At 39.2% G+C, this 16,814-nt stretch overlaps 1 protein-coding gene across 1 annotated transcript; it reads right to left on the reverse strand.

The window, feature by feature from the left end:
* On the reverse strand, nt 1–2,793 carry LOC129764494 (uncharacterized protein K02A2.6-like). The gene has a single exon (XM_055763617.1). The coding sequence runs from the start codon at nt 2,791–2,793 to the stop codon at nt 1–3; it is 2,793 nt and encodes a 930-aa protein (XP_055619592.1).
* Nucleotides 2,794–16,814: the final 14,021 nt, after the last annotated feature.

The raw sequence follows: 16,814 nt of genomic DNA on the forward strand, positions 1-16,814 counted from the left end.
TCATAAGGAACCTAAACAAAATCTATCCGGTCGTTTTCCTACTCTTTTACTCCTGCGAATTTCAACTGCTATCTCAGGAGATCTTCTTGGAGAATCAACGCTTACACTTCTAGGAGATCTCGGTTGATCAGGGGTACTCACTCTTCTCTTGTTTACAACTTTTGGGTAAATATAATCCTCTCTCTTTGTCATTCTCAATTTCAACTGATTCCTGCTCGCTAATCTCAAGGCTCCGTTAACGTCCACGTAAGACGTGTTAGTACTATTGACTCCAACAATCTTTGCTTCGAGCCATGATCTGGTACTTCTAATCTCACTTTTATACCACACCAGATCACCTACTTTAAATTTTGATTCAATTTTTGCATGATTTTTCTTACTATTAACATCTTCCTTAAAACTAACTTTCTTCTTTATTGTTTCAACATTCGGTTTCAAATTTGACTCGAGATCCGTTTTTGGAATGAACGAAAAGACCTTACTAGCAGGCGTACAATCTATGGCCTGACTGTAACTGTTACGGTAGCTAAATAGAAATATTTCATCAATTTCCGCTAACTTTTTGTGATTAAATTTCGGATCGACAAGAAGCTTCTTAATCCCATTTTTTGCAGTCTGCACCGCTCTCTCAGCAAGTCCATTGCTTTCAGGTGAATAAGCTGGACTTTTCATGAACTTTATCCTCATTGATTTAGCGTACTCCGAGAAGGCGTTACTAGTCAATGGAGGTCCATTATCACTGACTATGGTACCACAAATTCCGAAAATTCTGAATATTGAATTCAGCACGTTGATCAATGCTTCCGCATCCGTCCTATGCATCATTCTGATGTCCATCCATTTCGAATAGGCATCAATCATAACCAGAAACGTCCTCCCTGCTAAGTGGAAAAAGTCCAAATGTATTCGATCGAAGGGACAAAGAGCTTTTGGCCATTCAGAGAACTTCTTCTTGACGGTTCTGCCCATACTACTGCGTACCTCACATTGTTGAACGAATTCTTCGATTTGCTTATCTAAGCCTTGCCAATATACAAATCTACGAGCTGCCTGTTTCATGCGAATGACACCAAGGTGACATCCATGCAACAACTCTAAGTTACGTTTCCGACAAGACTTTGGAACAATTACTCTCTCAGAATAGATCACACAGTTTTTGTACAGCGATAAACAGCCCTGATTCGAAAAGTAAAATTTCAAATCGGCTGGAATTGCGCTCTCTTTCCATCCGTCTCTCACACACAGAAAAAGCTCTTTCATTCTCGGGTCATCCTGAGTAGCCTGACCTATCAACTCTAGATCGACCACTTCCGCTTCGCCACTTAACCAGCGAAGATCAGCTACATCTGCTATCCCTGTCTCACCCTGAATCGGCAACCTACTTAAGGCATCGGCATTCGAGACTTTCGAACCCGGTCGATACTCAATGTTGAAATCGAAAATCGACAACATGTGGACATATTTTTGCAATCTAGTGACGGTTAACGATGGAATACCTTTCTTGAAATCGAAAATACTCGCCAATGGCTTATTATCTGTTACAACTGTAAAACTTTTTCCGTAAATGTATTTGAAAAACTTCGTTAAACCAAATACTACCGCGAGTGCCTCTCGATGAAGATTCGGATAATTTTTTTCCGACACTGAAAGAGTACTTGACACATAAAATACAGGCTTCTCTATCCCTCCTAATTTGTGGCACAACACTGCTCCAACCCCATTAGAACTCGCATCACAGATGATCACAATGGGTAACTCGGGATTATACAACGCCAACAGCTTGTGGCTAAGCAAAAGCTTCTTACACTCACTGAAAACTTTCTCACATTGGTCATTCCATTCAAAACGAACGTTTTTCTTCAGCAGCGCATAAAGTGGACTGAGCTTCATCGACAGATTCGGAACAAACTTCGAATAATAATTAATCATTCCTAAGAACGATTTCAACTGGGAGACATCCCTTGGACGTGGAGCTTCCTTGATCGCTTTAACTTTCTCATCCGACGGACTGAGACCCCTCTCTGACACCTTGTGCCCTAGATACTGAAATTCTCTCACTAGAAATTCACTCTTGCTCAAGTTGACCTTGACTTTGTGCTTTTTCATTTTTCGATCAAGTACTTCGTATGTTGTAGCAATCAAACCCTCAATAGTATCGCTCCCTATCATAATATCGTCCAGATAACTCTGAACTCCCTCTATTCCGGTTAAGATTTCATCCATAATCCTTTGGAAAGTGGATGCTGCACTCGAGATTCCAAAAGGTAATCTAGTAAACGCATACAGACCTTTGTGAGTGTTCACAACTAAAAATTTTTGCGACTTTTCTGTAACCTTAATCTGCATATACGCACCCTGTAGATCCAACTTAGCGAAATACTTATATCCACTCATATTGGCGAACACATCGTTAATATTCGGTAACGGATAATGCTCATTGCAAATGACTTTGTTCACTGTCACCTTACAATCCATACAGATTCTCACGCTGCCGTCTGCCTTAGGAACCACTACGATTGGTGATGCCCAATCGCTGTGTTGAACAGATCTAAGAACATCTTCTCTCACCAACCTATCTAACTCCTCTGAGACCTTCTCTCTGAGTGAAAACGGCACATCATACGGCTTGTAAAACACTGGAGACGCATGGTCTCTCACAACAATATTAGCTTCAAAACCTTCCATTGGATGCTGCAGATTTTCTGCGAATAACTCACGGTACTTGGTATTTAACGCAAAAAGTATCTTATTTCTTTCACGATCACACATCTGGTCACTCACCGACACATTCATACCTGTACTTTCACACAATTCGTGAACGAAATAACCTCGCCAATCAGGATACAATACGTCCAACCAATCCCGACCCATGAGTGGACAAAATCTATCACTATCAACTATGAGCAACGGTAAAACGAATAATCGATCATCATCGCACCTAACCTCCACTTGGATCGATCCTGCGATCTTAAGTAAACTCCCCGAAATCACTTTCAACTTAACCTCACACTTCCGAAGACGCAAATCGGGAAAATTTTGAATATAATCGTACTTGCTCATAACGGTATACGTTGCCCAAGAGTCGATCTCGAAACGATACCACTTGCCTTCTAGTCATACTTTCCTGAACAGGGGAAGATTCGTCACGTGGTTCAACTCGGCTTCGTTGTCAAAATCCGGTAATTCCACCTTATCGTCGTCGTTCGCCAGTCCGTTCATATTCCGCTTACTCCAACAGTTCCTGGCGATGTGGCCCTGCTTTCCGCAACAGAAACACCGAACGTGCTTATTTCCTCGACTCGTCGAATTCTTCCGGGAAATGGACCGCCCCCCTTGGCTCCCTTGCTGGCTGCGCTTGCCATCTTCGTGGCCACGTGTCTTCGCACGACCTCGTTTCATGTACTGTCCCGCATTGATCCGGTTGTTGTACTCCTGCTTCCTTTTCATCTTCATCTGGTCCTCCTCGATTTGCTCCAGATTCTTGGCTTTGGATACTGCTTGGTCGAATGTGGTGTCGTCCGCGCTTGTCATTAGCTCTCCTTGGATTTTGGCATTCCAAAGGCCTGCTATGAACTTGTCTCTGAGCGCCTTGTCGAGGAACTCTCCGAAAACACAGTGCTTTGAGAGAGCTTGTAATTCAACAGCGAAATCTGCTACCTTTTCGAAGCTGTTCTGGTTTCGTTTGAAGAACTCCACTGATTGAGCGATCCGGTTTCGGTGGGACTGAAGTATGATTTCAGCTTCTCTATCACCGTCTCGTACGAAACATCCTTATGCGTTTGGGGATACAGCAACTGCTGAAGCTTTTTCAAGGCTGGCAATCCGATGAAATGGACAATCAGCTTCCGTTTGAACGTGTTGTCCTTGATTTCATTCAATTCGAAGAAGTTTTCTGCTCTCTCCAAATAGTCGTCGAAGTCTGCACTTGGAACAAAGTTTTCCAAAGTTCCGATCAGTCTCGTTCCACTGACTGTTTCTTGTTTCGCGATCTGCGACCCAGTAGCCATAGCTGCCTGTTCCTCTTTCGGCGGCATCGCGTTTCCCGCAAAACTTTTTTGCTATTTTCTCGTCGCCACTGATAAATGTTACTTGGTACATTTAACCAATCTATTTATTCATTGCTCAACGTCTATCTGGGCAAAGGGAGATATCTTCGGAGAACAATCGCTTTTATAATTCTAGACCGGAAAAACAAAATCATTTCAAGAAAGCACTATAAACTCAAGCTATAATTAGTTGATCTATTGATCTAGATATCTTTACGAGGGGTGTAACCTATCTATTTAACAACATGGATAGAAAACATTCAAATAAACTCTTTCACATGAATGTATTTTTAAATTCCTAGAGGAACTGGCATATTATTTTCCGGATCTTTCTCGATCCAAACGGAAAGAATTCCGTGCGTGTATGTGTGTGTGTGTGTGTAGCGGCTGCTTCGAGATCTTCCCGGGGAACCGTTTGTAGCATCACTCTCCTCCTGATGGATTCCCTTCTGGCCTAAGGTGCACAAACAGGCTCTTGGTGACACCGTTCATCCGCGCTTTCATGATAAATGAAGAGCTTCACCACAACAGCGACAACATGCTCCAATCGCTGTTCAATTAGAACTGAGTGGATTTCCGAGCGGCGCTCGCTTATATACCGATTGGTGATTTCAATAACCTGTTTTGAAAGCAAATTTAAGACTATTGAAACAAGTTTTTGGATCAGAAAGTAACAAGTATAGAACGCGTAGACATTTTATCTTTCGAATGAAGTGTTTATCATACCATTTCGTTCAGTTGTTTAGGAGCTATTAACACTCAAAATCTCGGTCTCCGGCGTAACGCTTTCGTTTTCGAAACTTTGATTTTACACCCCGGTATAGAAATGAAAGACGTAGTCCTACGTCAAAAAACTTCGCAGTTTTGAAGCAAACAGTGACAGACGACGAAAAATTCAATCTTGGCGCTCTGTTCCACTAGAATACTGTTAAATCTTGTGTCTCTTTGACAGCCCGGTAAAATTATTGGAGTTTTGCTGGAATGTGCTATTTCACTTGCCGAATGCAGAACAAAACGTTGCTCATATTATCGAATAAATGTATGTCTTGAAAATTATGGTTTAGATTTTTCTCTAGAAATCGTCACAAATATTCCAGACAACCCAATATTTTTACGAACCCATATTTACGAAGTTTCATAGATGAATCATTGATAGATGATTATAGTGTAGGTTTATGTTTTGATTATGTCTCTTACAAAAGACCACGAGCAAGATCCCCTAAAAAAGGACGACGGGTCGTTAACAAAATCTCCCTCAGAAGTATTAGACTCACTGATGAAGGCTCTTTTCCCGGGATCTATATCTGTTCATTCTGATACTAATCCTGACTTGAATCGCGACATAAAATACTCTCGAAGGTGTCTCACAGGACCTGAAAGTGAAAAGTAGACCGTAAGCATAGTTGATGGATTGAATTTCACAAAAACGCCGTGAGATAGTTTTCATTCCGAAAGCGGGGAAACGTTTAAAGAAAAGAAGAAACAACATCTGCAGTCTCTACAAAAAAAATATTAATTTCAGGTTTCCGAACGGCAATAGTTTCACAAATTAGTAAATTATTCTGTTTCACGCGCTAAACGCACCTCTGACAAGAACAACGGATCTAATCTGCGTTGCAACAGTTGCCTAGCGATAGGCGGTTTCCGCAGGAATTTCACTGGCAAAATATGTGGAAATAGCATCAAACTAAATTAGAAGAAACATTGGGGGAATTTGGAGGCGAATGAACTGCAAAGTTTAAAGCCTCTTAAAAACAAAGAAACGTGAAACATTGGGGGAGACTGAAAATATCAGGACCTCAACTAAGTTTCTTTCCACAAATGTTAGATGGTAAGTAAACAGATCTAGTAGTGAATATTAACGTATATGGTAATGTTTGTTTAGTCTCTCAGCTCAAACGTTGGAATAAGTTGAAACGAGCTAGAAGATACGAAACAGTCGTTTTTAAACGTTCACACGTCATATGAAAAATCCAAAAGAAACAAAAAGGGGTGTCAGATGAATTGTCTGAAAATTCCATTCAGAATCGTTTCAATATTACTTTTTTCTTTGATTGTCAGGCCAGGAGTATTGGTTTTTTTGTCCACAGCATAGACTGACTAAATATGGGTTTTATTTGGAAATCTCGTCGAGAGGAGTCTTAGTGCTTTCGGTGGCACTTTGCGCTTCAAACGTATTTCGTGATAAGCTGAAGGGATGCAGAAGTAGAGGCTCAAACTACGGTAGGCAACATCTTTAACTTATTTTAGTTGGAAGAAATTTTCGAAGCTTTAGGTGAAACAAGATATTGCCACATGGGAAATAAAAATCGTACAGAATGATGTGTATTGTTTTCGGGTTGAAGTGGCTTCAAAGTCCAGCTTGTTTCAAACCGGATATAATAAAGCTGTGTTCTTCGGCGAAAACTGAAAATGAAAGTTGTTCTGCAACGCTTGTTCTCGCCGGTAATAATTTGTAGCCTTACGTTAACAACGCGGACAAGTCTTGGACACCATCCTTCGAAATTTTTTTAACTTTGCAACTGTTCAAAATTATAATTTTCATTGTTAGATGACCAATTTAAATTACGATTGATATTTATAAGGGTGTATCCAATACAATTCACCTTTTTTGGGGAAAAAAAATCATCACTCGAAATTGTTGAGAAATCAACGAACTATTTAGTAAAAATAGCATTTAAAACACAACGTTATAAAATCTTACTAAAAAAAATTAGTGGGTTATATATATGATATAACCGCAAGGTTCACGTGGAACTACCTTAGCTTAGCAATCATTCGTTTGTATTGATTAAATTCTTGATTGAATGAAACAGTTTCCAAATTCAATTGAGTTCAATATATTTGCTCTGTGAGTGAAAAAAATGAACAAATGCCGTGTAAAGTCAATTCATTTATTGTGATTGATTGTTCCTCGTTACAAGTAAATTTAATGACGGACCTTTTACGTTTGGTATGATGACTAGAACAAAATATATGTACGGAAGAATTATCAAACGTTTGATGAACCAGCCTAAGGCTGAAAATCTTTCCAATAAAGACAAAAAAAAATTATCAAACGATTATTTTATTTTACATTTCCCTCTGAAGTTTACATCCCAAAAGTGTACATACTTCTCGAATCTCGAATTTGCTTGAAACTGGGAAGTTCATTCGCTTCTAGTGGCTGCACGATTTTCCCAGGTTCCTAAGTTTAGAAGATCATGTTAGGACAGACATATTCCACTCTGCACAAAGGCAAGCGAGGACAAAAGTACTCGCAGTTTGCATTTATTTGCAGAGCCGATTTCCCCAGAAACCTCGGTTTTGAAGTCTGTGTTAGGGAAACACATTTCAATCGGAACAAAAATACCCCCGATTTGTATGAATTCGCAATGCCGATTTCCCCACGCTTCATGGATTTGAAGTCTGTGTTAGGGAAACACATTCCAGTCGGAACAAAAATACCCCCGACTTGCATGAATTTGAAATACCGATTTCTCCAGGCACCTTGGTTTAGAAATCTCTATTAGGGAACACATTTCGGTGGGAACAAAAGCGCCCCCTACTTTCGTGTGTTCGTTTTCTTCTTTTTGGCTTTAAGAGGGTTTAAACTTTTCAGTTCACTCGCCTCTAGGCTCTTTCGTGTGTTTGCAATTCCGATTTCGCTGCTTGGTTTTAAAGTCTGTGTTAGGGAACATTTTTCGATGAGAACAAAAGTCCCCCTACTTTCATGTATTTGCAATGCCGATTTCCCCAAGGCTGCTTGGTTTTGATGGCTGTGTTAGGGAAACCGTAAATCGGGCCAATCAAAACGATGCAGTTAGGGCGTTTAGATAACGCCTAATATTTTACAGTTATTCAATTGTTTATCTAATGAAAAACAACATTTTGTTAGTTGCGATAGATGCGTAGAAATATTCCCTATCAAGTGATGCAAACATCTCTCCTATCCAGTACGAAATGTTCGAGCTATAAGCATTCGAAATCTTTCATTTTTTCCTGCATGTTCTGTGTTTAGGGTTTCATTTTACCCTCCATATATTCCGGTTAGACGTAGTCCCACGTCAAAATTGATTCCAATATTAAAAATTTTGATGGCTCATAACATGACTCCATATTATTTTTCTGAAATAGTCCATTTATATTGACGTAGGACTACGTCTAACCGGAAGATATAGGGGGTGAAATGGAAATCTAGGCACTGAACAAGTAGGAAAAAATGCAAGATTTGGAACGCTTATAACTCGAGCATTTCTCAACAGATCGCAAAGGTTTTTGCATCAATTGATAGGAAATATATCTACGCATCTATCATAACGAATAACATTTAATTTTTCTTGAGATAAATAATTGAATAATTGTGAAATATCAAGCATTGTCCAAATGCACTATGTGCCCATTTTTGATTGGTCCATTTTGTGCTCCTCAAATCGTACCGACCAAAACGGTCAACCTGAGCAGCAGCGAAATAGAATGAAGCACGATTGGAAAGGAAAAAGAAAAAAATGAACGAAACATTGGTCGCAGTCGCACACATGCGTAATTCTCGAGCCAGCCAGTCAGCTTAAAAATCCCCGCTCCGCTGCCGTAACGATCATTCTCATTCAAACCGTACACCACATCGGTTCGCATCACAACACATCAACAAACCAACCCAAGCAGCCATGTCTGGACATGGTAAAGGAGGAAAAGTGAAGGGAAAGGCAAAATCCCGCTCGAACCGTGTTGATCTGGAGTTCCCTGCAAGGGTACCTAGGCCGAGCGCGTTAGTACCAGTGCATCAGTCCACCTAGTCGGCGTTATATAGTATCGGCCGCCGAAGTGATCGTGTTGGCTGGCGAAGCTGCTCGCGACGATAAGAAAACCCACAGAACAGACCACATTCGGTTCGGTGGACATCAAGACAACAATAGGCAGTTGCAGCGAGTGGCGAGTGGCAAACGCAATCGCAAAACGACAGCAGGTAGTAGAAGAAGAAAGTTTGTTCTTTGTACAAACTGCGTTGGTGGCAAATCCAGAACAAGGCGGCATCGAGGGCGTTCGAAATGTTTTTTTTTCAAAACCACGAGTACTAAGTTTTCTAAATTGGAACCATTCCATAAAACAAGGCGCTTTTCAGGGCCATTAAACCTTCCAAAAAAGAGTTTGGGAAATACTGTTCAATGCTTTCTAAAACAATATCCAAAATAATAATAAAACACAAATTGATTTTTTTTCATGATTTGTTTACCAGGATATGATGAGTATGTGAATTTGGCAGTTGTTCTGAGCTTATTGATGGTTGGAGACTTTCCCGATTATTCAATTTTCACCAATCCTTAAATTGCTACTAGATTGAAAGTACAGTAATTTATATTTAGCTCTACATTTAGATAATTGGATGGACCTGTAATGCGACATTTTTGTGACCAAAGAGTTCGGGGTCCAAATTATGACCCCACATTGAAAGTCGACACTGTACCACTGTCATCGGAAATGTTCAATTACAGGTTAAAATCGCCTCCAATGCGACACTGAGTGTTTCTCCGGCACGTCGCATTAAATGTAATTTACTGAACAACATGTAACAAGCTGGATGGGAAGAAACTGAAAGCTGTGGCGAGTGGCAAATGCAATAGGTAAACAGGAAGGTTTAACCGAACAAGATGAGAATATGATAACAAAAACACAACACCTTTTCAGAACCATACAGTAAACTAATCCATTTTTTAGGTAGATAGGTAGGTATTCACGTAGGAGAAGAAAATAAAACAATATATTTAAAATATATATTTAACAAAAGCTGTCCCCTTTGTATAGTCCTACGTCACTCCGGTTATGTCCCCGACATTACCCACCCGTCTTTTTCAACAACATTGCCACACATCATATTGACGTAGGATTACGTCTTTCGGGAACATATTGGGGTACAAATTGAAAATCGAAAATCGAGCGCACCGTGAAAATTGTCCAATTTCAAATGCTTATTGCTCAGTCATTTCATAATGGATTAATGAGATTTTTGCGTCAATCAATTTCGGCACTCAATAACAATTTTTTATATTGAATAAAATAGTATATGTCATGAAACTAACTATCGAACAATTGAAAAATCTCAACCCTTATCTTAACGGAAATACCTACTTCTGATTGGTCGAAATCTACAACACATGCGGCGAGTCCCTAACAGAGACATCAAAACCATGCTGCCTGGGGGAAATCGGAATTGCAAACACATGAAAGTAGGGGGAGCTTTTGTTCCCATCGAAATATGTTTCCTTACAGAGACATGAAAACCAAGCTGCCTGGGGGAAATCGACATTGCAGATACATGAAAGTAGGGGGAGCTTTTTTCCCCACTGACATGTATTCCCTAACAGAGATTTCAAATCCAAGGTGTCTGAGGGTAATCAGCATGTAAATACCCTCGTGGCCGATAGTTAACTAACGACGCGCACAAATAGTTACAATAGTGCTCATTGTAACTAGTGTGGGCATTGCTGATTGCATACGTGCTGGCGAATAAGTTGGGAGCGATGAACGAGTGTTTTTTTGTTGTTATTTTTGTTCCAATAAGAATCTTTCGATGGGTTGATTGAAGAATGATGTTTCAATGAACTGAATAGAACTTATGCTTGATAGAATTAAATAAAATTTAAATTTGGAATTTTTGACGTAGGATTACGTCTTTCGGGAACATATTTAGGTACAAATTGAAAATCAAAAATCGAGCACATCATGAAAACTGTCCAATTTTAAACGCTTATTGCTCAGTCATTTCATGATGGATTGATGAAATTTTTGCGTCAATCGATTTCGGCACTCCATAACAATTTTTTATATTGAAGAATATAATTTATTTCATGAAACTAACTATCGAACACTTGAAAAATCTCAACCCCTATCCTAACGGTGATACCCACTTCTGATTGGTCGGAATTGACGACACATGCGGCGGGTCCCTAACAGAGACATCAAAACCAAGCTTCCTGGGGGAAATCGGCTTTGCAAATACATAAAATTAGGGGGAGATTTTGTTCCCACCGAAAAGTGTTCCTTAACAGAGACATCAAAACCAAGCTTTCGGAGAGAAATCGGCATTGGAATTATATGCAAGTCGGGGGCATTTTTATATTTATTTTTATAAATAAAATTTGAATTCGGCACTTTAATGTTGGTTGATTCGTGAAATTTCATATCAATGACCGATCGTGTATTATGAAAAATTTAGCACAAGTGTAAGTGTAAAATTGTATATGGTAGCAGTTGTGTTAAAAATGACTTGATATATGAAATGATTTATTTCAATTTTCATAAATGAAAAACCAATGTGTTGTTTCGCTCGAGACAGGTCGTTTGATTGAAGCTGTCTGTTTTGTTGTGTTCATTTTCACCGAAGGAAAGTTTATACGGCGCGAAAAATTGTAAAAGTGAAGAAATATTAGAAAAATTGATATCTCATATGCTCTACATATAGTATTAGGTGTTGTAAGTCCAATTAGAATTTACATCGGGTTGAATAAACATTTCTGAGTGTAAAAATTATAAAAGAAAATCAGCTTTTCCATTTCAAATATGTTTTCTCTATATTAAAGTAACATGTTTTACCGATGAGAAAAATTGATAAATGTGTTCGGTATTGGAAATTGCCTTATATTACATTCGTGAGTTTTTTGACGTGGGACTACGTCTAACCGGAGAATATGGGTAGTAAAATGAAAATCTATACACAGAACATGCAGGAAAAAATGAAAGATTCCGAATGCTTATAACTCGAACATTTCATACTGAATCGGAAAGATGTTTGCATCAAAAATAAAATGTTATTTTTCATTAAATAAACAATTGAATAACTGTAAAATGTTAGCGTTATCTAAACGCCCTAACTACCTCGTTTTGATTGGTCCGATTTACGGCGGCATTGCAAATACATGGAGGTATTGGGACTTTTGTTCTCACCGAAATGTGTTCCCTAACACATACTTTAAAACCAAGTAGTGTTGGAGAAATCGACATTACAATTACATGAAAGTCGGTGGTATTTTTGATCCGACTAAAATGAGTTTCCCTAACACAGACTTCAAATCCATGGAGCGTGGGGAAATTGGCATTGCAAATACATGAAAGTCGGGGGCATTTTTGTTCCGACTGAAATGTGTTTCCCCAACACAGACTTTTCAACCAAGGTGCCTGTGGAAATGGGCTTTGCAAATAAGTGCAAACTGCGAGTACTTTTGTACTCGCTTGTCTTTGTGCAGACTAGAATATTGTTGATTCATACACCAAACAAAAAAAGGACTGTCATTAAATTTACTTGAAATGAAGAACATAATCTATCACAATGTATGAAACATGGTATTTATTCAATCTTTTTACTCACAAAGCAAATACATTGAATTCAATTGAATTCGGAAATTGTTTCAATCAATCAACAATTTAATCAATACAAATAAATGATTGCTAAGCTAAGGTAGTCCCACGTAAACCTTGCGGTTATATCATAGATTTAACCCACCCATTTTTATTTTCTTTATTTCATTCATACATAATACAGGAGGCATCTCGTCTAGGATCACAGAGGGCGGTTCCATTTCGGTATGTTGTGTCTGATACGTACCACCCAACGACTGTTTACCATCCTTCTGTCATCATCACTCGGTAAACACTGGTGGAGTGAACAAACCATACCCAACAACAAAACAAAACGGCCCTTTTCAGAGCCACCAAATCATTATCAAAGAGTTCAACGATGTAATTCATCAAACATATCCAAAATCAACAGATAGCCTAACGGAATCCTACGTCAACTATGCGGTCGTGTCTCGGACACAACCCTCCTGTGACTTTTTTGACGTAGGACTACGTCTTTCATTTCTATACCGGGGTGTAAAATTAAAGTTTCGAAAACGAAAGCGTTACGCCGGAGACCGAGATTTTGAGCGTTAATAGCTCCTAAACAACTGAACGAAATGGTATGATAAACACTTCATTCGAAAGATAAAATGTCTACGCGTTATATACTTGTTACTTTTTGATCCAAAAACTTGTTTCAATAGTCTTAAAATTGCTTTCAAAACAGGCTATTGAAATCACCAATCGGTATATAAGCGAGCGGCGCTCGGAAATCCACTCAGTTCAAATTGAACAGCGATTGGAGCATGTTGTCGCTGTTGCGGTGAAGCTCTTTATTTATCATGAAAGCGCGGATGAACGGTGTCACCAAGAGCCTGTTTGTGCACCCAAGGCCAGAAGGGAATCTATCAGGAGGAGAGTGATGCCACAAACGGTTCCCTGGGAAGACATCGCTACACACACATACACGCGCGGCTATTAACAGGTGGTTATCGAGTTGGCATTAACCACTGGTGGGCTTCCAGTATCGAGGAAAATGTGGAAATAACTAATCGTTACTGAAAATAATCTGCCAGTTCCTCTGGGAATTTTCAAAATATATTCATGTGAAAGAGTTTAATTGAATGTTTTCTATCCATGTAACACTGTGACCAAATATATTTGGTTTTGTGGTTTTTCAATCAATCGCAATTAACAGGATAGCTTCAGAAGATTATTCTTCCCCATCAGTAGGATATTTCCGTATCCAATATTGTATGCGCCCGCAATCGATTATTGCTCAGTCGCCGAAAGTTCCGAGCTCAGAGAGTTCATTCCCCTCTAGTTTGCCTTCCAAATTGCCATCGTAAACCACACCTTCTCTCGATTCAATCACACACAAAAAGCATACTTAAGCGATATTCTGGTGGTGAGACACATTCTTTTTTCGTGAGGACATCGACAAGACAACATCGTTGCCTAACGTGCTGGAGGAGGTGGATGGCGAAGGATCGACACATACACGCGCAGAACTCTTTCCGTTAGGATGCCATTCAGCATCGAGAAAGTTCCGGAAAGATCTAATCATTGCTGGAAAATAATCTGCCAGTTCCTTTGGGAATTTTCAAAATATATTCATGTGAAAGAGTTTAATTGAATGTTTTCTATCCATGTAACACTGTGACCAAATATGTTTCAATCAAGTGCTATTAACAGGTGGTTATCGAGTTGGCATTAACCACTGGTGGGCTTCCAGTATCGAGGAAAATGTGGAAATAACTAATCGTTACTGAAAATAATCTGCCAGTTCCTCTGGGAATTTTCAAAATATATTCATGTGAAAGAGTTTAATTGAATGTTTTCTATCCATGTAACACTGTGACCAAATATGTTTCAATCAAGTGCTATTAACAGGTGGTTATCGAGTTGGCATTAACCACTGGTGGGCTTCCAGTATCGAGGAAAATGTGGAAATAACTAATCGTTACTGAAAATAATCTGCCAGTTCCTCTGGGAATTTTCAAAATATATTCATGTGAAAGAATTTAATTGAATGTTTTCTATCCATGTAACACTGTGACCAAATATGTTTCAATCAAGTGCTATTAACAGGTGGTTATCGAGTTGGCATTAACCACTGGTGGGCTTCCAGTATCGAGGAAAATGTGGAAATATCTAATCGTTACTGAAAATAATCTGCCAGTTCCTTTGGGAATTTTCAAAATATATTCATGTGAAAGAGTTTAATTGAATGTTTTCTATCCATGTAACACTGTGACCAAATACATTTGGTTTTGTGGTTTTTCAATCAATCGCAATCAACAGGATAGCTTCTGAAGATTATTCTTCCCCATCAGTAGGATATTTCCGTATCCAATATTGGATGCATAAAACCTTGTGCCTCCAACGTAACGCTCTCGTTTTCGAAGTTCTCCAAATATTCATTCATTCAGAATGAATTCAGATTCAACTTCATACAAATGATCTCTAAATCAACGATAGTCCTACGTCACCCTTGCGGTTATACCATAGATATAACCCACTTCCTGTTTTTTTAGACAGACGTCTAGATTCCAAGTTATTATTTTTGGCAAAGAAGGGTCAGTGATTCTAGATACGCTCTCATAAAGAGATCAGTCGTAAATAAAAGTGGTAAAAAATGGATAGTAGAAATAGTGATTTTTGGTACCTGCAACCATACATACAAAGTTTTCAAATAATTGAAGAGTGTCGGGCAGCGGTCGATTGATTTGGCAGGGAATTACTCTATAATCCGTCAGCTTCACGAATTCCTGCACCCTAAAAAATCATTCTACATTTATGTAAATATTTGCACCTTCCGATTTGCAACTGGCAGGGATTCTTATGGCGGGTTTACACTAGGGAGATCTATAGCTATAGATGGATTTATTCACCTCAAAATAGGTGTAAACGGGTGAGAATAAATATGATACACTTATTCGAGGTATATATAACTTGAATAAATTAAGCATATGTAAACGCTTGTGAATTTCTCACTGGTGAGAAATCACTAAAGTTGGATGCAGTTCTACTTCAGGTGAATAAATTCACCGAAAATATGAATATATTCATTAAAGAAGTTCACGCTAGTGTAAACGGTTGATGCGATTTCTATAAATCTCATCATATTTCTTCACATGAATATATCACTAGTCTAAACCCACCCTTAGTTCCATATTTTCATCTCAAAAATTTTAATTTCTGCAACCATTGTCGACATATCAAACCTATCCAAATATATTCATCTATTTGGATAGGATTTTTTTAACCCATGCAAAATAGTCCAGGAGGTGCATTAAAGTGGAAATTAACATTTGGAGCTCGACAATTATTCTCAAGACAAAACTGTCTTCGACAACGTTGTTACATTCTATCTCTTAAAATAACCGATACAGCGCCTTTTTTTGAAGTTGCGTTAGGGGCACCATGAAAAAACTGTTTTTGTTTGGTTCTAGCTTTTATATTAGGCTGTCAAAAAAGTCCTGCGGTATTTTTTATTGAATTTTAATTTGTTCATAAAATTAGTTACAATCATCTGTTTTAAGTCAAATATGCGCCGTTTTGTTCGATGACTTGTTCCCAACGAGATGCCAACTTCATAATAGCCCTGTTATAGAAGCTCGCTTCCTTATTGGCAAAAAACTCGGATAGCCAATTGTCACAGGCCTCTTTTGTGGCTAACTTCTGACTACCTAGCTCGTTCGCCATGGACAAAAACAGGTGGTAGTCACTTGGTGCAAGGTCCGGACTATACGACGGATGCAAAAGAACCTCCCATCCGAGCTCCCGGAGCTTTTGGCGCGTCACCAAAGAAGTGTGTGGCCTGGCGTTATCCTGATGGAAGACAATGCGGTCTCTGTTTATCAAAGATGGCCTCTTCTTCATGAGTGCTACCTTCAAGCGATCCAGTTGTTGGCAGTACAGGTGCGAATTGAGCGTTTGGCCATAGGGAAGCAGCTCATAATAGATTATTCCTTGACAATCCCACCAAACACACAGCAGAACCTTCCTGGCCGTTAATGAGGGCTTGGCCACCGTCTGAGCCGCTTCAGCGGGCTTCGATCACGACCGTTTGCGCTTTACGTTGTCGTAAGTGACCCACTTTTCATCGCCAGTCACCATCCGCTTCAGAAACGCGCCGATTTTGTTGCGATTCAGCAGCGATTCACATGCGTCGATACGGTCAAAGATGTTTTGACGTAGGACTACGTCTTTCATTTCTATACCGGGGTGTAAAATCAATGTTTCGCAAACGAAAGCGTTACGCCGGAGACCGAGATTTTGAGTGTCAATAGCTCCTAAACAACTGAACGAAATGGTATGATAAACACTTCATTCGAAAGATAAAATGTCTACGCGTTCTATACTTGTTACTTTCTGATCCAAAAACTTGTTTCAATAGTCTTAAATTTGCTTTCAAAACAGGTTATTGAAATCACCAATCGGTATATAAGC

Source organism: Toxorhynchites rutilus, chromosome 2, assembly GCF_029784135.1.
Source record: "Toxorhynchites rutilus septentrionalis strain SRP chromosome 2, ASM2978413v1, whole genome shotgun sequence".
Lineage (NCBI taxonomy): Eukaryota > Metazoa > Arthropoda > Insecta > Diptera > Culicidae > Toxorhynchites > Toxorhynchites rutilus.